This window comes from Equus asinus, chromosome 7, assembly GCF_041296235.1.
Source record: "Equus asinus isolate D_3611 breed Donkey chromosome 7, EquAss-T2T_v2, whole genome shotgun sequence".
NCBI lineage: Eukaryota > Metazoa > Chordata > Mammalia > Perissodactyla > Equidae > Equus > Equus asinus.
Genome location: NC_091796.1, coordinates 18,681,661 through 18,702,214, shown reverse-complemented (window position 1 = coordinate 18,702,214; position 20,554 = coordinate 18,681,661). Strand labels below are relative to the sequence as shown.

At 44.8% G+C, this 20,554-nt stretch overlaps 1 protein-coding gene across 4 annotated transcripts in view; it reads left to right on the top strand.

Moving 5' to 3' along the window:
• NEDD4L (NEDD4 like E3 ubiquitin protein ligase) overlaps positions 1–20,554 on the top strand; it is a 340,623-nt gene that overhangs the window by 100,429 nt on the left and 219,640 nt on the right. For all 4 annotated transcript variants that reach the window (XM_070512961.1, XM_070512959.1, XM_014859035.3 and 1 more), the window contains exon 2: positions 8,833–8,906. In XM_070512961.1, the coding sequence (XP_070369062.1) occupies positions 8,833–8,906 (74 nt within the window). The remainder of the gene's footprint in view (positions 1–8,832; positions 8,907–20,554) is intronic.

The following is a 20,554-nucleotide window of genomic DNA, read 5'->3' as shown; positions in this document are numbered from 1 at the left end:
GGGACTGTACTATGCTATACAGTCTTTGCTTCGTTCGACTTTACAGCTCTTAATTCATAGGTACTTAAGTTGCATGCTGATATTCAGTATTTCGGAGGAAATTTTGATCCTGGAGTATGGGATTATGGTAACACCTGTCTCCTTTCCAGATAGCTGAATTCCATAGTTGAACTCTTCCGAAGTATTCTAAGTTATGATTGAGTTAAGAATAGGGGTCCCTTCCTTCTTTCCTGTCTTCCTTTCTTCCTTTCATGGCAGGTTATTCAAATCCTGCTGCGTTCTTGCATTGAGTTGGTGCCCTTAAAGCTGCACTGGCCAGTTGAAACCTTCTGTGACTATGGAAATTTCTCTCTCTCCCCTGTCCAGTACAGTAGCCACTATGCATATGTGGCTGTTGAGCACTTGAAATGTGGCTGGTGTTACCAAGTAACTGAATTTTAATTGATTGTAATTAAATTTAATTAGCCTCATCTAACTAGTAGCTGCTGTATTGGACAGTGCAACCATGGAATTTAGTTGAGAAAATGAGACTTCCTAAAAGAGAAAAAAACACAACAGTGATTTATTACTTAAGTGCCTGAATAAATGATTAGTGTGAAGGAAGGCCCAGAGGAAGGCACTGGGCCTTCCACACTGGGTTCCATTTCTGACCTCTGTACTGAACTCTGGTTCCTGACTTCTAACTACCTGTTGGACATCTCTACCTGTGCACTAGGAACATAACCGCAGATCAAGAAACTCAAGTTCTTTTATTTCCCTTAGCCTCAGACCCCACTCTTCTTCCTTTGTTTTCTGTCTCTAATAGCATTGGTCCCTGCTAACATCGAAACTGGAAACTTGAGTTGATGCCTTCTCCTTTGCCTTGCAGAGCCAGTCTGTCACCAACCCATGCTGTTCCCGCCAGGAATAGGTTTGGAACCAGTCCTGTGTCCTCCATTCCCAGAGCCACTGTGCTCATCTGCCAGACAGTGTAGCAGACCATGTAATTAGTGTCCCTGTCCTCCTATCTCTGGATTCGCCTTCCTTCAGTCGGCCTTCTGCTCCTGTCATCCGGTGAGCCTGTCACTTTCCTGCTAAATGTGTTTGCCCTGCACAGCACAGAGAATGAAGCCAGGCCAGGACAACTCTTCCCTTCCCCCATCTCGCTGCATACTGACTCTCCATTTCGAGGAGCCCACCTACTTCTTCCTTTGACTGAAAGGCTGTGCCTCCCTTTTCCTCATTCTTAAAGGCTTGGCTCAGATGTCTACTTATCTGGGCCTTCCACAACTTTCTGGCTTATTTCCCTCTTCCCACCCCTTGCAGGTACATTAATTCTGAGTTCCTGCAGAATACCATCCATTGCTGTTATGAAACTTACTATGCCATCTTGTAATTGACTTAGGTATATGTTGTTCTCCTGATATGTAGAAAGTAAATTCCTGTGGGCTAGAACTCTGTCTTACTGAGTCCTTACTCCTTGTGCTGTTTTCAGCAAAGAGTAAGCACTTTTGGTTGAACAACTACATGGACCTGAGCAGACCGTTGGGGATGAATAGGTGCTGTATGGGTTAAGAAATCAGAAATGGCTTAGCTGGGTGGTTCTGACACATGCCTTGCATAGTTTCTGGCATTTAGCAGGCAGAGATCTCTCATGAGGTTGTAGGCAAGATGTCAGCCAGGGCTGCCATTGTCGGAAGGCTTGACTGGGGCAGGAGGACCCCCTTCCAAGATGATTGACTTACGTGGCTGTTGGCAGGAGGCCGCAGTTCCTCACACTGTTGACCTCTCCTCTCATAGGGCTGCTTGAATGTCCTCACAACATGGCAGCTGGCTTCCCCCAGAGTGAGTGAGCCAAGAGAGAGAGGAGCTAGGCACAATGACTCTTAGGAGCTAATCTTCAAAGTTATACACTGTCACCTCCTCCATATTCTGTCTGTTAGGAAGAAGTCACTAGGCGAGGGATGGGAAGTAAGCCCTGCCTCTTGAAGAGAGGACTGTCAAGAATTTGTGGACATATTTTAAAATCATACAACATAAATTCTGAAAGTTAGTCACCTTGAGCATTCAAATTATGTATGCGTCTGCTCTGGAGGGCCATTCTTTTTACTTCTTCCATTTGTTAACTTTCCATTTGGCATGACAATGGCCATAATCTAGTAGAGGCTGAGAAATTTAGGTTGTGCAGAATCCTGTGTTTGTACAGTTTTTTCCAGAACTACTGTAATATCCTTGTGACTTCCCTGTGTTGAGAATGCTGTGTGTTGGGCTGGCAATGCTGAACAGCCACCGTGGGTAGTCCTGTGGGTTGGGGCTGTTTGCTGTCATCAGTACTATCTGAGCTTGAGCTGCATGAGTAGTCTGGTGTTGGGCTGCTCTCATCTTCCAAACTGTATCTTTGTTCTCACCTCATACATCTTACGCTTCTATTCCACCACTGTATTATAGGGATATTACAGGTATGTGTACATATCTTACCTCCACAGTTGATTGCAAGCCCCTGAGGAGCAGAGAAGAACGCGTCTTGTTTTGTGCTCCTTTCTGCCAGCACAGTGCCTTGAACATAATGGTCACTCAGCACATATTTGTTGAATGTATAATTGAAAGGTTGAAGTGGAGAACTGAGAAAGAGAGAAAGGTTAGGAGGGGTGGCAGCGGTATAAGATCGGGAAACCTATCAAGAGAGTGAAGAGGGGAAAAGGTTTAGAGGGCAAGAATCGGGATGGAAAAGACAGAAGGTGAAAGGGGACGGGATATGGCAAATTGGAGATGACAAGAATGTAGGGGCAGGACAGGACTGTATAGGAGATTTTTAAAAGATGTATAGAACAGGATCTTGTCTCACATTGGAGGCAAGAGAGGTAGGAATGGAAAGCTTAATGATACCTACTGTGTAGCAGGCACAACATGGACACTTCGTACGTTAGCTTATTTATTTTTTAAAGTAACTCAAGTTAATTGTATATATAACTTAGATGTATCATTTAGATATTTCAGTGGTACAAAAAATACTGATCATCTCTTTAATCTAGGGAGTGTTTACTTTGAGCCTGCAAGTATTATGGGTAATAGCTAGAACTTTATATATGGAGCTATTGTATACAGTGGAATATGGAAGGTAAATACACAAACTAATTTATAGGAGAATGACCAAGATGTGCAAGTCCCTGACTTAGGACTTCCTTGTCTACATGGACAGCTGGTGTATGTGATACCTGGGGTCACAGTGGATCCCTGTGGAGAAAGAATACTATTTTCCCAATCCAGATGGCACCTTTTTTAGGGGAGATCATCTGACATTGTGAAGAATATGTGATAAAAGATAAAAAGTTTCCTTTTCAAGACAGATTCACAGGAGAGAAGGTAAATTTTGGTATCTTGAGTTCTGAGTTGGAAGTTGAAATTTCTTTTAGCATAGGAGTAATTTTGATTATGTATTGAATAGGCTTTGTGGGTAGACATGGGAGTCTAGTAACCACTTATGCACCATTTTTATGAGCAGGGCTGCTGAGTTCTAAACAGCTGTCTTACCAATGAGCTTTCAGAATACCACCTGTTTGTAAGCTGGGATTTCCTCTATGCTACTGTCATCTATGGCTTGAGCATCTTATCTTGTTCTGTGTCTTGAAGAATTAGAAGATTAGGTGGAAAAGAAAAACACATGTCAAATGCATAGAATCGTCCCTCTTATGCAACAACAATGCAAAACGATAGCTTAATAGTCACAGGAAGAGACACTGAAGTCCTGAGAATACGCATTCTGTGGTTATTTGGCCTGCTCTTGTCTCTTCTTGTCTTGTGCTTCCTCTGCCTTGTACAATCTGTCTCTGAATAATATTTTTGTTGTCATAAGCCGCCTTAGTTAAATATTTAATTCTACTGGAGTCATAACCAGGGACCAAAATGTCGTGCATAGATTTTATGAAAGTAATAAAATGCTTCAGAAAGTATAGTCGCTCGGCTTGGGGCCCATTGCATCTGATAAACGTCACACACCTGGTCATGTGTTTCCTTACAGAATGACGGTGGCTGCTTATCTGTATGCAAGCTTGTTATTTGGAGGAAACAAAGATAAGAAGTTCTGTTGTATGTCAGCAACCCATGTGTAGAAACTACTTTTTGTAGAGTGATGTTTTTTTTTCCTGCTCCCCTGCCACTTAACTTGAGAGAGAAGTAAAATTTCCTGCAACGGCTGCTTGTAAATAGTAAGTGCTCAATAAAAGCCCTGTGCTGCCTTCACCTCGCACCTGTTGCCTACAAATATGCAAGAGAACTCTTTTCCCATCTTCCACATATGCAGCTCTATACATTTGTGATTGACGAAAGTTAGGTTTATTCATTTTAGAAATGGAACAAGCCTGGATGGTGCTATTGCCAGAGATTGTAAATTTTTCTGTTTTTATGTGTTTCCTGAAGTTTCCACAAAAATTTAGTTTCCAGACAAAAGTACTTAGTGTTTCAAAAGGAAAATGATGCATATAAGCAAAAAGAAGTTATTCATTATCCAGAGGTAATCACTATCAGCCTCATCCTTTCTAGATCTTTTCCACTGCATTGATATTTATTTAAAAGTGAGATTATATCGTGTATGAGGGTAGGCTAACTGCTAAAGAGCCTTCAGTTTTCAGTGGGAATATACTGTGCAAGTCTGTTTGCAGCTCGATCTCCGGGCAGTCTGTAGGTGATGGTGGAGGGCAGAGGTTGGGATGGGGGATGCCCTGTGCCACTCCTTTCATGGGGTTTTTCTCTTCTTGGCCTTCAGAATTTTCTCTGTTGAGCAGGAGGATGGGAAGGAGAAAGGAGGATGATGAGTGGGAGGGTCTTATGGGCCTGGTCTGGAAAATCCTAATCGTTTCTGTCCATAACCCATTGGCCAGAACTTAGTCACATGACTGCACCTAACTGCAAGGAATGCTGGGGAAGGTAGCCTAGTTGTGGGTCCAAGTGGAAAAGTGGAACAACGGCTTGTTGAACAACTTGCTTGTCTCTTAATTCAATTGTATAAATAGGTCGTGAAACTTTTTTTTTAATGAAATAGTTTATTTTGAACATGTTTTTGTATGCTGAATGTGGTCACCTCTCCATCTCTATCCTGTGTGAAGACCCACCATCTCTTGCTAGACTTTTCTAATTGGTCTCCCTGCGTCTCTTCTTGTTCCCTTGTAGTCCATTCTCCCACAACCACCAAAGTGGTCTTTTAAAAACTTAAGTCAGATTTTGTCACTCTGCTTAGAACTTTTCAAAGGTGGTTGGAATAATGTGCACCCTGTACTGAGGCTGGCCTCTGGGCTGTCTGACCCCATCGTACCGTGCTGGCCTGCCTCCCTCTGCTCCCTGTTACCATCTCCAGACTTGCTCTCCCCCAGGACTTGGGACTTGCTGCCATCCTGTGTGTAACTTCCCGCCCCCCATCACTACCCTCTGTCTCCTCCAGGTTTCAGCTCAAATGTCTCCTCTCCAAAGACACCTTTCCTGACCACCAGCCATAAATACCCTCCTCTCTCCCTCTATTCAGTTGCTTTCATTTAACTGTCATATTGTCATCCAAGCACTTACCATCATCCAAAATTATTGTGCTTGTTTGTTTGCATTACGTATTTACAGTCTGTCTGCCTTCTAGATTGTGAGTTCCTTGATAAAGTGTCTGACACACAGCGGGTCCTTAGTGAACACTTGTGGAATGAATGAAGGTCCTTACAGATTGTCACACATTTTTAATGACAGTCTTGTAGCCCAGTGTGTGGAATTGCCATGAATATTTACTCTCTACTTTTGAGAGACTTTTACATCTTTTTTTCAATTAGGAAAGTGCTTTGGTGACTATCCTTTTAGCTAGTTTTTTGGTTTGTTTTCTACACAATTTGTGCTTATTTTCTTAAGATTAATTCCTAAATGAGAATTTGTTTAGTGAAAGGGTGTGTGTACAGAATTGTAAGGTGTTGTTATGTATTCCCATCTGCCCTCCAGGCTCTCCTGGTTTGTCTCCCCTTCTGTGGTATACTCTGAGTAACACTGGAAGGTGGGCCAGGTTGGGGGGGGGGCAGCTTTTTGTCTGTCTTTATTTCTATATCCCTAGATCTTAGAACAGGTGCTCGTTCTTATTAAATGAATAAATCAGTTTTCATAAAAATTCTGATCATCCCTTCACTTAAATTTATTTTTATTCATTGATTCATGTAAATGTTCCCTGATTTTAAAATGCATGCTTTTGGAAAGTAGGTCCACCCAATTGAGAACAACCAACGTGAATCTAAGTCTAAGGGAACCAGGTGTTAGCTGGGCTTATCGTATTCCTTAGAATCCAAACAAGGTTTGATTGACCCGCCTGTCGAGTTTGTGGAAAGTCCAGGACTCTGCCCAGGATTTCCAAAAATTCCAAGGGCTATGAGACAAAGAGACAATTCTTACTAGAATTCTAGCCTTCTGCTCTGTGACTTGTGACTGACTATACCTTGGTTCCATCCTCGACGCAGTCCCTTGTTTGTCTCCCCCAAATCAGTCCCAAGTGCAGGAGTAGATATGGAAACAACTACTGCTCTGTCTGAGTGGGTCATCGGAAGGAGTTACTGCTTGGCAGACCCTCCATCCTCCTCAAAGGCACTTTCACCCGCCTGCTGCCGGGTCAGACCTGTCCTTTAGCCAGCACCAAGGACTGGCCAGGAGACCTTGCGCTTTCCTTTAACAGTATCCACCCTCCATGGGTTTCACCCGATGTCCCCACCTCTGCACAGTGGTGTTGGGAGAATTGCTGGTTTGAAATATTTCTCAGTGCAGGGAGAGGCAGAGAATTGGGATGGGGGAGACGGGAAGACAGAAGAAATATGCTCCTCCCAACTGTTCTCTGTCCTCCATTTCTTCTGGATGTTTCTTGATTCCCGCTCAAAGTCTTAACCCCTTAGCATGGCAGACAAGGATTTCATTTTAACCCATGGTTCTCCGTTTGTTTGCTACGGGCACCAGTGGGCCATAAGGTTGTCCCAGGTGTGCTATGAACTGTACACAGGTGTGCTGCGAAGTTTTGATCCATGTGTAAAAAATACTCCCACTGTGGCATTCTTTGAGCTGACTAGGCCATAGGGGACATCAGATGCTTGACAGCAGGGTACAGCCTGCTGTGAGAAACAGAATGGAGCCTTAGCCTAGATCATATCTGTGCTAAGAAGGAATCTTTGATGACTGGCCGGAGAGGTGAGTGTGTAAGAGAAGGTTGAGGGCAGTCAACCCAGCCCTTAAAGCGACCGAGGGAAGAGCCCTCAACCCAGGGAGCTTTGGTAAACACGTGGAGTCACTGTTATGCTGTAGTAGGGTTGCGTTTTAGATGTCTCTGACTTCTTGGGTGTTGCTTTGAGTCTCTTAATCCTTTCACGAAGACTGCCCAACACGTGAAATCCTGCCAAACTGGAATGCAGGCCTCGTTTGAAGGGATCATAAGCACATATATGACTAGAAACCTTTTCTGAACCATATTCCTGTCCCCTGCTGTGTTTGCATGTGGGCAGTCTTGACTTGGGGGTGGACTGTTAGATGGATGGAAGAATCCTGGAGGGTGAATGATCTGGAGCTTGGGTTCCGATTGCATGTATGGGTGCTCAGTCTGCGCAGCCGATTGGCAGAGGTTCAGCTTCCTGGTCTCCGTGTTTTATTTCACCCTGCCTTTATCTCCTACGACAGGACATCATCTGCACATCATTTAGTTTTTCTTCCCCTCACCTAGGTCTTGACTAAACATTGGGTAGATGAATTTCCTGTTCTCCCTTGTCCCTCAGCACTTGTGTTCCCTAGGGCTGCCTCCCTGGCCATTTTTTCTTCTCACTCCTCTTGGATAACTTTCCACTGACTGACCTTTAGCTGTGACTGCTAATTCACAGCTCTGCACGGACGCCTCCCAAGTCTAACCTAGACCAGACGTCTCTCCCATTCGTCTATTTCATCATCTGTTTTTTTTTCCACCTGATTATTTCATAGACACTGAATTCAGCTTAATCCTCTGTTTCAATTTATGTTAACACTTAGTGACCCAAACTAGAAACCTGAAAGTTGTCTCAGAATTTTGGCTGCCACCTTCCCCTAAGCGATCTCATCTATCCTGAATGTTTTAGCCTTTAACTCCTTCTCTGACCCACTCCCTTTGGCCTGGTGCTATCACAGGGTCCTCTCAGTTGAATATGCTCCATGAGCATATTCATGTCTACATTGAAGGCCTCCCTCAATGCCCAGTGCATAGGCGCCGCTTAGAAAATATTGGAATGAATGAATAAGCAGATGAATGAACGAATGAATGATTGATTGATTGATTTCCGAGATGGTTTGGTCTGATTTCCGTTTAGGATGATGCTTTTTCTTTCTTTTTACTGGAACTGAGGAAATATTTTTGCTTGCCAGCATCAATATTCTGCAACCATAATTTTGAGGATATATTTTACCACATTAAATTCTTTTCCATCTCAGGCCACACACACAAATATGTAAACTTGAAAGGAGGAATTCTTTGTTAAATGCATGGTACCTTGTTGCACTTGGCCATTTATCTAGGAGGTTTTACACGTATGGTCACGTTCTTAGTACAACTGGGAAATATTTCCTTTCAATGGCAGAAATAATTGATCGGCATGACCTAGTTTGAATTAAACTTGTCCTTAATTAACCTGGATGCTCTAAAATTCTAGGGTCCTAGGATTTTCGAGCTGGAATGGTGCTTTTTGAACTTGGGTGTAAGGAAGAATCGCCAGTGCTTGAATCAATCTCTTCTGTATCCCAATACGGGACTGAAGAGAAATCATTGACTTTGCATCTCGGGCGAGAGAGTGATCCATTGAAGGTCCATTTCTTACACTTTTTTCTCCCCTCCAACAGGAAGAGTCGCGTATTCTCAGAGTGAAGGTTGTTTCTGGGATTGATCTCGCCAAAAAGGACATCTTTGGAGCCAGGTATGTTTACTTTGTATTTTTGTAGGTCCTGAAAAGTTTGGCATGTGCTTTTCAAATTCAGGCATGCGTCAGAATCACCTGAAGTCCTCCTGAAATGAAGCTCGCTGGCCCCCACCTGCAGTTTCTCATTGAGCAGGGGATGCTCATGCGGCTGCTCCGGGGACTACATTTTGGGCAGGGGTCTAGACCCTGCGTCTCAGCAGCAGTTGGCAGTCTTGTCCTTCACATGGGCTGATTTCATGAGGAAACGAGATTCTGATATTTCTCTTTTTCTCAGTAGAAAAATACAGTTTGGGAATATGTTCTCATTTTAATATGTTCCCTTTTTTAAAAATCCCTAACTTAGGGAAATCTAGAAGTGTTTTTGTTCCTAGGCGAATTGAACATTTTTTGGCATGTATGATCTGAATTAAGAGATTTGGTGATTTGGGTGGATTTGGTGATTTCTGTGTCTTTGATGGAAGCACTAGCAGCCCGATCTTTCTGGGTGTTTTGGCTTTCTTATTCTGAATATTGCCCCTGATGTTCATGTATCTTTGAATCAGCCCCTTTGTTCCCATTGGCTCTCTGCAGTGTGCTGTATTCAGTTATTGGACGAGTAGCAGAATGAGGTCAGAGCCTCTTGGAACTAGGATTGGAACCAGATTTTGGAGAACAAAGACCTTTTGAATTTTAGACATAGAGGAGACATTAAAGATGTTCTAGTCTAGCTTTCCTGTGTTAGGGTTGACAAAGCTTAAATCCAGAAAGGTAATACTTGCTTGCCCAGGTCACATATGCAGGAGTACTAGAACAGGCCTCCCGTCCCCCACCCAGGGTTACACTGAGGGGCTTAACCGTGTGGACCGTGGGGAGGGTTACCTGCTGCTGGAGTCATCTCGTTAGAACACTGATTTCGTCCTGTCAGTCCCTGCTACTGTTGCCCATAGTGACCTCTGGTTTCAGGGCCTCAGCCTGACACAGGCTCCCTTAGGGACAAGGCCTTGTTCTGTCTAGTGAACCTCAGCTTCCTGCACACCCAGCAGAAGCCCTTTTCTGCCATTGGTAAACAGACCTCTTTACTTTCTGTGCTGTCATCATGCACATTTTTAGTTCTACCCATTAAAGAGATTGGTAAGGGGCTGGCCTGGTGGTGCAGTGGTTAAGTTTGCAGGTTCTGCTTCGGTGGCCCGGGGTTCACTGGTTCGGATCCCGGGTGGGGACCTATGCACTGCTTGTCAAGCCATGCTGTGGTAGGCGTCCCACATATAAAGTAGAGGAAGATGGGCACAGATGTGAGCTCAGGGCCAGGCTTCCTCAGCAAAAAGAGGATGGTTGGTGGCAGATGTTAGCTCAGGGCTAATCTTCCTTAAAAAAAAAGAGAGAGAGATTGGTAAGTTACTAAAATGGCACCTAGAGAAATTACCAAAATAAGTAAATGAAATTGATGCAAGTTAAATATCAGTGAAATCTTGTAAGATTCCCCATACATACATAGGCCCCAAGTGACTAATTGAGGGTTAGCTCTCTGCATCGTGTCTTGGGAAACGTCACGCACATGTCAGGGGTTTCCTGACATCAGCCTGAGCTGCTGGTGGTGGGGGAGGGGAAGCAGGTCCCACCTTCTTTCTCCTGTGACGTCTCACTGAGGGGTCTGCCATGTGCCTGCACGGATGCTCTCATATTTCACTTGTCTCGCACCAGATTAGGAATTTTTTGGAGGTAGAGATGTCTCACTTTTTAGTATCTTTCTCCTCCTGCTTACTACACAACACCCAGAACAAGACTGGCAGATTGTTTTTTTTTAATTTAAACATTTGCATACTGACTCGTAGATTGTGCTCTTATGTCAAAAATGCCTATTGCTTTCACTCTTTTGAATGAATTTTATAATTTTGAAGGAAGAAGTTGGATTTGGAAAATTTTAGTGATTTTTATTTTGATTGTTTTTGTTTTATCTCAAACTCTCATAAAAAAATGAAGTGGATTCAGATTGTATTTCTCAGCCTGTTAAAGAAGATCTGAGGTTAAAATAGGCAGTGAGATTAGGCTTCAGATCTTAGAGGAGCCAAGCAAAACTGAGCCTTGAATTTGTACTTTTTATATGAACAGAGGCAGAGTCGTTTCTTAGGGACAAGGTAAAAAGGAATTAGAGATAATACCTCAGGATATTCATTAGAAAGGTAAATAGTATTGAGGTTTACTAGACCAAGTGACCGAAGATGAGCCAGAAACTGTGAATCCTGCTTCTGTCCTTCATTTTCTTAGCTTAGTAAACTCAACACACACCCTCCTCCCTGCCTGCCTTCCTCCTTTGCTCTCCACCTCTTGGGTGTGAGCTTTCTCTGAAGTGCCATAGTTCTTTAAGGACACGTTTCCTAATGAGTGAGCTAAAGCAGAGGATTAGGTGATGATGCAAGTTCAAGCTGTTGGCACCATTTATTGCCTTATCATCTTGCCCCGTGACCTGCATTCTCCTCCATGTTATCTTGGGCAAATCCTTTGAACCCCCCCTGTCACGGGATGTCAGTGTAGAACGAGGGTCACAGTGTCCTCGGGCTGGGCGCTGGAGCCGCGGCAGAACCCCACGGTGACTCTCATTGCCTGGCAGTGCTCACGTGTTCTGAGGTAGCAGTCAGGCGTGGGGAGAGTTTGTGGTGTGTGCTCTCTGCTGTCTGCTGGAGTGAGACCCTTTTCTCTGTGTCCTTCTGCACTGCAGGCCAACAAGGGCCCCTTCACCCCCAGCTGTCACTGAGTGTTGCCTCCACCTCTGCCCCTCCTTCTCCCTTCACAGAAAGAGAGCTGGGTGGGAACTGGAAGCCCCATTGTGGAAAAGACAATGGATGCAGAGGGAAGGACAGTTTTCATGAGCAGCAGCATCAGAAACTTCTAAGTGGTAGCAATCACATAGACTTGGATGTGTTGAAAGTTGGGATTAACAGTCTCTGGGGCTCCCTGTCTTTTGTTTGCAAGGGAGGTTTCCTAGGTCACTAGGCCTGAGGTGGGGGAAGGGTTGGGAGTTGGGGACTAATGGTAGGTGGGAGGAGAGGGCGGGGTGTGTTGGTCAGGGCGGGTGATGACGTTGAGGGCTGCAGAGCACACCTCCTCTCCCAGGTGGGCTCCTTGCCTCTCAGAGGCTGCCTGAGGCTCCTGCTCAGAGGACTGGAGTTTGTGGGGCCCTCGTCTCTGGGCCTACCTCTCAGCCGGGGTGGCCGATTCACCCTTGAGAGGCCTGTACCTGAACTGCCCTCCTCCTTTTCTGCTCTCGGTCCCAATCCTGCAAGATCGTTTTCCAGCTTCCTTCCAGCGAAGTCTAACTTTATCAAAAGAACCTTTGTTGAAAGAAGATTTGATAATCGAGCTGTTGCTCCCCTTGAGCATTTGAGCAGGTGGCCTGTGTGGAAAATGGCAGTAATAGAGAAAGATGTTTTCTTTTGGACGAAACCTTCAGGTCAAAGAAGGGCAATCATATAACCTGTCATCTCAACAGGAACACTTTTGTCTGGAACAAATGCTAAATCAAGTGTAATGTCAGGACAGAGAATGTAAACGAAGCTATGGTCACTAGGTCAAAGACATCCAAGCTTTATCATCCATACTATAAAAAAAAAAGCTAGGTGACTTTTTTAAAAGTTGTTTTTTAGAGCTGAGCAGAAGAAAATCTGTTTTAAAAAGTAGACTGCGTGTAAAATGCCAGCAAAACATCAAAAGGGAAGTAAAACCGTGTTGAAAGTACTGCATACATGGGGTACCCACTTCCATTTGGGAATGTGTCAGTTGTCTCCGAGGCAAAGTGCGATGCAGGGGATCAGGGAGGCACCTTTACCTGGGAAGTTCCTCTTGTACCTGTCACTTCCTCCTCATTTGCATGGCCTGCACGTCAGTGTTTGTGGCCTCAGCCGTCTGAAGGGACGAGCAGCATCTCCAGCAGCATCTCCGTGCTGCAGTGTTTGCTAAGGCACAGGCCTAGTGCGGGTGCCGCCCCCCCCCCCCCCCCGCTTGCTAGCGTTGGATCTGCATTCACCTGTGGGGTAAAGCCCTAGTCTCCTGTTCAGATGTAGGATTCAAGTCCCTTTATAAAGGCTTTGCCTCCCCCTCCAGCCCCAACCCTGGCCACTGCCTGCCTTTCCACTGCAGCAGACGGCACCTTGTCCTGGCGCACTCTCCTCTGCCCCTGTCGTTGCTTCTGCAGTCCCCTCTCTGGGGAATGCACCCTGACCCATCCTCACCCAAATCTGGGCAAGTCCTGCTCCTCCTCTTCAGCACTCGGCCAGCTCAGTCATCATCACCTCTAGCACGCAGGGCCACCTCTCGGTCCCCCACCAGGTCACCTCCTCTCTTTGATATGCCCCGATACCTGGAGGTATTATGTGTAGCTCTGTCATTGTGCACATGGCAGTTGCCTGAGAAGTTGACTTGAATGCAGTGAGTGGAATCTAAATGTGGTATGCTGTGGCACAGGGTTGCCAGCCTGGAGGAAGGGACATTTTTCTAATTCTCATGAGCTGCTGTTAGCTCACCTGGCATCTCCGTCACCACCACTCTGTCATCCAGGGGAGGTACATTTTGTAATTCTTACCCAGGGTCCATATAGACCAGTGCAGGTGGCCTGGCTAGGACTCAGATAAAAGGTGAGCGTGGAAGAGAAGAGGATAAGGGATGCAAGCACAAAGGCTGGTGTTGGGAGCCAGTAGAGTGGCAGGCAGAGAAGATCTTCATTTGACGCTGATGTCTCTGCAAGACGACGACTTCCAGTGCCACAGAGGGAACATACTGCTCTCTTGGGGTGGTGGCTCCAGAAACTTCTACTTGGGAGTGCATGGGGCTGCGATGGAAGGTCAATAGCCTACACCAACCTCTTAGTGTTAGGGTCAGGATGGAGCTGAGCACAGGTGCTGTGGGTCAGCGTAGCTGTCACTGTACATGAGAGAAAGCAGGCAGACAGGAACCTCACCAGCCATGACAGGTGGGGGTCAGTGGGACGACTCTGGACTTCTAGACACTTTCTGATGTGGCATGAATGAGTCCTGGTGTTGGCCACAGTGACGTGTGAAGTTTGTGGTAGGTGGGTCTTGCTTTCTTAGTGAGGTGGAGGGAAGGAGGGGAACGAATCCCGCTGGCTCTGGTTTATTGAGTGTGGGCTGTATGCCAGGCGCGATTCGGGCTGTTTGCACAGGAGCTCATTGCATTCTGCTCTCTGCCACAGGTACGGTTGTTCTCTGCATTTTGCAGGTAAGGAAAATGAGGCAAGAAAGCTTAGATAAATTGTAAAGTCTGTACCACTAGAAAGTTATAGAGCTGTGCATTGAAGCAGGCTCCTCATGTAAGCTATTTACAGAGTGTTTTCAGTGCTTACAGGATGGCTGGCTGGTACGGTGCACGGAATGTGACATAATGTCATCAGATTCTGCCTAAACTTTAGGAAGAGGGAATAATTATCTGTATTTTATAGGCGAGGAAATTGAGGTTCAGAGAGATTGTCATCCGCCCAAGAAGAAACAACTCTATAGAGAGTGGTGGGACCAGTTGAGTTCAGATGATCTGACTTCAGTGCTCATTCCAATGGTAGATTAATACTCTACTTAAATGACAAAAGTTCAGCCAGTGGATGAACCCTCGGACTAGATTCCTGTTAAGATCTCTCTAAAACCTGAGATTTGATGACTAGGTTCTTTTTTTTTTTTTTTTTAAAGATTTTATTTTTTTCCTTTTTCTCCCCAAAGCCCCCGGTACATAGTTGTATATTCTTCGTTGTGGGTTCTTCTAGTTGTGGTATGTGGGACGCTGCCTCAGCGTGGTTTGATGAGCAGTGCCATGTCCGTGCCCAGGATTCGAACCAACGAAACACTGGGCCGCCTGCAGCGGAGCGCGCGAACTTAACCACTTGGCCACGGGGCCAGCCGACTAGGTTCTTTTTTAAAAGCAGATTTAAAGAACTGGCTGTTGTAGTTGATGGCAGCCGACCAAGTTCTTTGAATTGTGAGTGAATGTCATCAGGTATTAGCTTTAGAATAGATGTGCTTTGCTAAGTAAGATTGTAAAGTTATTATTATTTTAACTTAGGATATCTTTTCAAGTTTCAAACTGTATTCTTTTTCAGTTACGCTTGTATCGCAAGACATTTAACCTGCTGTCATAGGCTTAAGCGGGAACTGAATAGGGTCATTTTGATGCAACTTTTAGATCTAGCCTCCCCCGCTTTCCTCCTTCACGATGATCAGAGTCTTCATTTGAGGTTATTTAGAATCCATTTGAGACTGTAAATCTGCTTCTTAAAATTGAGCCACGCTCACTAAGACGAACCAACTCCTAGCATTTCGTGCTTTCCTGCGTGGGGTTTCGGGCCACTCATTTCATAGTTCTCTCTTTATTTTGTGTGTTGAGCTGTGAGCATCAGGTTATACCTGTTTGGGTTGCTATCCGTTTTTCTTTTGGCAGCTGGTGATTCGAAATCTGAAACACACGGGACTCCCAGGCATTGGAGGGATGTGGCAAAAAATCCTTCTGTTTGCTTGTCATTGGGACTGATGGCCACGTAATGATGGCTCTCTGGTCCCCATTATCTAGATTTAAGCTGTTCTCACGTTTTGCTGCATTTGCTTCACCCTTTTTTTTTTTTTTTTTTTACTAAAGTATTCAAAAGTGAATTACTGACATCATGACATTTAGGCCCTAAATACTAAAGCCTGCATCCCTTAAAAAAAAACCCCAACATATTCCTTTATAATCACTATGCAGTTTTCACAAAGTTAACGGTAATTGCCTAATGGACTCTGTTACCTGGTCCATTATCTGAATTCTCCCAACTGTCCCTAAAATGCCTTTTACAATTGGGCTGTTTAAACCAGAATTCAGTTGAGAATCACGTAGTGCATTTAGTTGTGAGGTCTCTTAAGACCCTCTTAATCTGGAAAACTTCCTCCTCCTTCCCCTCTTGCATGACCTTGAGTTGTCAGGAGGTTGTCTCTGTCAGCACACTCGATTGTTTCCTGTGCTGTGTTTAATGTGTCCTTTCTCCTGGGTTTCCTGTATGTTACAAGTTGCATCTGAAGGCTCCATTAAATTCAGTTTCAACAGTTGGGACAGGAATGGGGGACGCTGTTTGCTCACGAGGGACACAATGTTTGGTTGTCCCATAACCATATGGTCTCATAACCAGTGGTGCTAAAATTAACCCCTAGTTGAGGTAGGGCCACTGTTCCCTCCGCTGTCAAATTACGTTTTCCTCAGGTGACCAGCAAGAAATGGGTGAGGTGATATTTTGGCTATACGCTATACACATGTAAATTTTAAATACTAATTCACTTTTCTCCCAAAGGATTAGAAATTCTGTAATTTTTTTTTTTGCCCTTTTTTAAAAAATATATTGCACAAAGTAAGTCTCATTTTACTAATGGAGAAGTCTCAAGGGTGTAAGTGCCTTGAGGGTCCCCTTGCTAAACTGCAAGTACTTTTAGGACACTGTTAGGCCAGAGTTTGCACACACTTGGCCCCTATGGACTAGACTGAAGCCACAGGTGTGAGTTTGGCCTGTGGAGCACTAAAAGAAATAAAAATTTGAGGCAACATTTACGAGATTTCATATTAAAAATCTAGATTTCCAGGTTTCTGGGAAATCTCGGCCATGTAGACACAGTGGGCCTGCGGCCATGTGTGGCCTCCTGGCTGGAGGTGTGTGGTAGATGTGCCCTTTAGGTGGGACCATGCCTTTGTGGCCACCTTGAACCCAACACCTCCTGTCACATGGGGCTGGCCTCCCCCACTGACATGGCGCCGAGACCCTTGCATTTGGTTTTGTCCCCTGCCCTGGGTGGTCTTTAGCAAGTTGAGCGACTCCCCCGTCCCATCCCCGTAGCACAGTCGGCTGCTTAGGGGGTGCAGAGCACTTCCCACTCCACTGAGACAGTGTGTGTGATCTGCCAGCTCTGTGCAGATCTGTCTCGCTGGAGGCCTGTCTGAGCAGCCTTAGCTCTTCAGGGCATTGCTGAGAATCACAGCATCAATGCTAACGGCCTCTGAACCACGAAGTATTGTCTTAAAATCCCTGCACCAAACAGCTCCTCCGACTCCTCATGAGAGCCCTGGAGAACCCAGCTCTCAGACTGTTTATTCTAACTGTCCTCCTCCCCCCACCCCAAACCCTGAAATGACCTTCAAGGATATTAACTTTCTCCTCCCAAGTAAAAACCACGCAACTCTTTGTGTATTTGTTTTTACCCCCTGGTCTTGGAATGTGTGAGTATATGCAACATTCTTTTAAAATATGTCAATCATAGTTTGCACACCATTCAGGCCACCAGGTTTCCCAGGTGCCCACACAGAAATGGTCAGTGCACAGGGCCAGCATGTCTCCATTCTGGATTAGGCCCCAAGGCTTGCTCTACTATAGCCAGTGCCATAATAATGGATATTTAGAATGGTCTTGAGTCACTGAAAAGGCTGTGCTGTGTTCATGTACACTAACTGAGGTGCAGCGAACATCTGATCAGTTTTAAAATATACCCATATACACTGGTCTTTGTGTCTTTCCGATTTTGGTAAATAAAGGGGTGAAATAGACTACATTTACATACCATTCCTTGATACTGTGTTCACGTGAATCCATCCTTCAGAATCTGCTCCTTTGCCTTGTCTCCTGATGCATGAACCTGTTGGTCTCCCCCAAGGAGCCTTTGCTCTGCTGTCTGCTTTGGCAGAGAGTTGGGGGGAGAACTGTGGGTCTCCCCTCCCTCATTTTCATCAGTCTAGAATGATGCTCTGGTCGGTGAGTCTGTAGGGCAGAGAATTTGATGTGTTTTAGGAAGATGAGGATGCCTCACATACAGTAGATGCTTGATAAATTTTGTTCATCTGGTCAGAGTGGAGCCTGAGAAAACTGAAAAGTTAAAGTGCAGCCGAAATGCTGTGTGGAGACCTATACAAAATAGTTGTATTTTCATCAACTAATGTAACGACAAAGGGCACCAGTAGGGGCAGAAAGCCGAGGACCCCTCTGGGGATTGGTGAAGTTTGGGTGTCTGCCTGCTGTGTGTCCTGGGCCCTGAGCCCGTGCCTCTGCCTGCCCCTCCTTTTTCCTTCCCCTCCTTCTTCCTGCCCTTCCTCCTTCCTTCCTTCCCCTCCTTCTTCCTGCCCTTCCTCCTTCCTTCCTTCCTCAGCTGCTGGTCTTTGCATGTCTGCCCCACCCCCACCCCCACCTCAGTGTCTTGACTCTTGCTTTATCCTAAAGCGGTCTGTGCTTGTCTCACTGTTATCCTTTTTGGGGAGGTAGGAAAGAGTCTAAGAAGCTGGAATAGAAGGAAGGGAATGTTGCCAACGTGAGATGAGTCAGAAACGAAAGCATCTCTGAAAGTGTAAGACAATGAGGAAAATATTTATTTTACAAAAATGTAGCTAACACAAGCCCCCGGGAACAGAGCCAGTGGTGCTGTGGGAGGGGAGGTCTGGCATTGGGATGGCCAAGAACTGTTGCTTTGGTAGTTCATCTCTGGAGGGTAGGTAGACAGTTCTGGGCTGTTCATGGTTCCCTGTGTTTTAGGCAGTGAGGGCTGGCTCGCCAACCCATCCTCAGTGGTCAGAGCTCAGGGAGGCCTTGAGAATGGGGCTCTCCGGGCCCTCTGTGCATCTGCATTGACAAAAATGCCATTATGGAAGGTGAAAATATTTTGTTACACCTAAAAGTAATGCTTTGAATAAAGCACAGTCCAGAATCCATTTTGGATACATATCTCTGGAACCCCAAAAGGTTACACTTCTCAGATACAAATCTCGTGTGTTGTAATATTTCATCTTCTGAGAAACATAGTCATAGATTTCATAAGATTATTTCCATTGAATAGTTGGGGGAGGGATCTGGAAGGTAAGATTTTTATGACTTCTTGTAAGTTTCCGTGAGCTGGCAGGTCAATAGGAGATGTGAGATGGTAAATACAGCCTTTCCTAAGTGCGTTAGGGACTTACGTATCCGAATCAGAGCCAGCGGACTTTTCCTATTGAAGGCCCTAGAGTGAATAGTGGAGGCTTTGCACGACATATGGTCTCTGAGATAGTGCAAACGCAGCCAGGACGACATATAACAAGTGGGCGTGGCTGTGTGCCAGTGGCCTGTGGGCTATAGTTTGCCAGCCCCTGAGAATGTGAGCTATTGATTCTCTACAACATATATATTTAGGACTGGGAGTGCCAGTAATTGTCTGGTCATGATTTCCAGATGAAACCATTTCATTGAGCTGCTGGCTGGTCAATGACAGACAGGAATTCGGCCAGTATTGACTTTTTGGGTGTGGGGGAGTCAGGTTCCTAGATAATGAATGCTTTTTATTTTTTTCCTTTCTCTTCAAGGGCAGCATGCTTAAAAGACAGCTTATGAAACCTTTTTGATATGCACTGCGAATTATAAAGTTGACAAATGAATACAACTGTAGAATGTTTTTGTCTTAGAGAAAGTGGTTCTCACTGCTTTGTATATAAATACACGAATAATAAAGATGAATTTATATTCATAAAAATACAGGCAGACATGTGAGTTAAATTAGTGGTGCAATTAAAATATGGCCTGTTTTCCCAACTGAATATTTCTTAGACTTATGACCTTAGTGTAAGTAATGTTTAATAAGGAATCTGCAATGTGTAACTCCCCAGTAAATTATTAAAAGAACCGGCATTCCAACTGTATACTGTCAAACAAGTGATATCAAATATGCCTTTCCTCTTAATGAGTGTGTGCTAACATTCCTTCCGGCACACAGAGGGGAGTGGGTAGTAAATAGCTTCAAGGGTTGTTTGCATTTCTATCCTTTGTTGTTATAGGTACATTATTGTGCTTTCCCTTTTGAAGAACTGATTATTGTTTCAAGTCACTGTTAATTTTACATACTCAAAATTAGGCATTCATGGTAGGAGAGTAGAGAAGCATTTGAAGGGAATACTATGTTTCAAGTTTGGGGGCAACTGGTTGAATAATCAAAATGGGTGAATCTTGGAGCCGGCCTAGTGGCATAGTGGTTAAGTTTGCATGCTCTGCTTCGGCAACCCAGGGTTCGTGGGTTTGGATCCCAGGCACAGACCTATGCACTGCTCATCTAGCTATGCTGTGGTGGCATCCCACATACAAAATAAAGGAAGCTGGGCACAGATGTTAGCCCAGGGCCGCTTTTCCTAAGCAAAAAAAAAAAAAAAGAAAGAAGAAAAAAAAGAAAGGCGACTCATAACTTTATCACAGTTTTATTCCTTTTAAAATTTTTTTGCTAGTGAAAAAATGATAGTGTTGGTTGTATATCCGCTCCCCCCCCAGCCTTCTTCTGACTTGTAAACTCCTGGGAGTTCATTGTGAACAGTGGCTTTAATTTGGTTGAAGTGATTTTAAATGTTTTCTAGACAGTCTGGACAAAGAGTAATTTGCAAATTTATTTCCTCCAGAATGGCTTACTAGCTCCTTGTAGTTAGATTTCATTTTCTCTGTGTTGTTAGATTATGTAGTCAAGCCATCATGTCTGACAAATGAGATCGGAATGACTGGTGAGACCATGTAACTCAGGATCTTTTGTTTGCCCTCACACCATTTCTTGAAGTAGAATGTCAAAATATTTGAAACTGTTGTTCCTCTGGAATGATCTGTCTCAGCTGGTGGCTCCACCCTTTATCTCGGCACCCAAGCTAGGGGCCCTGGGAGT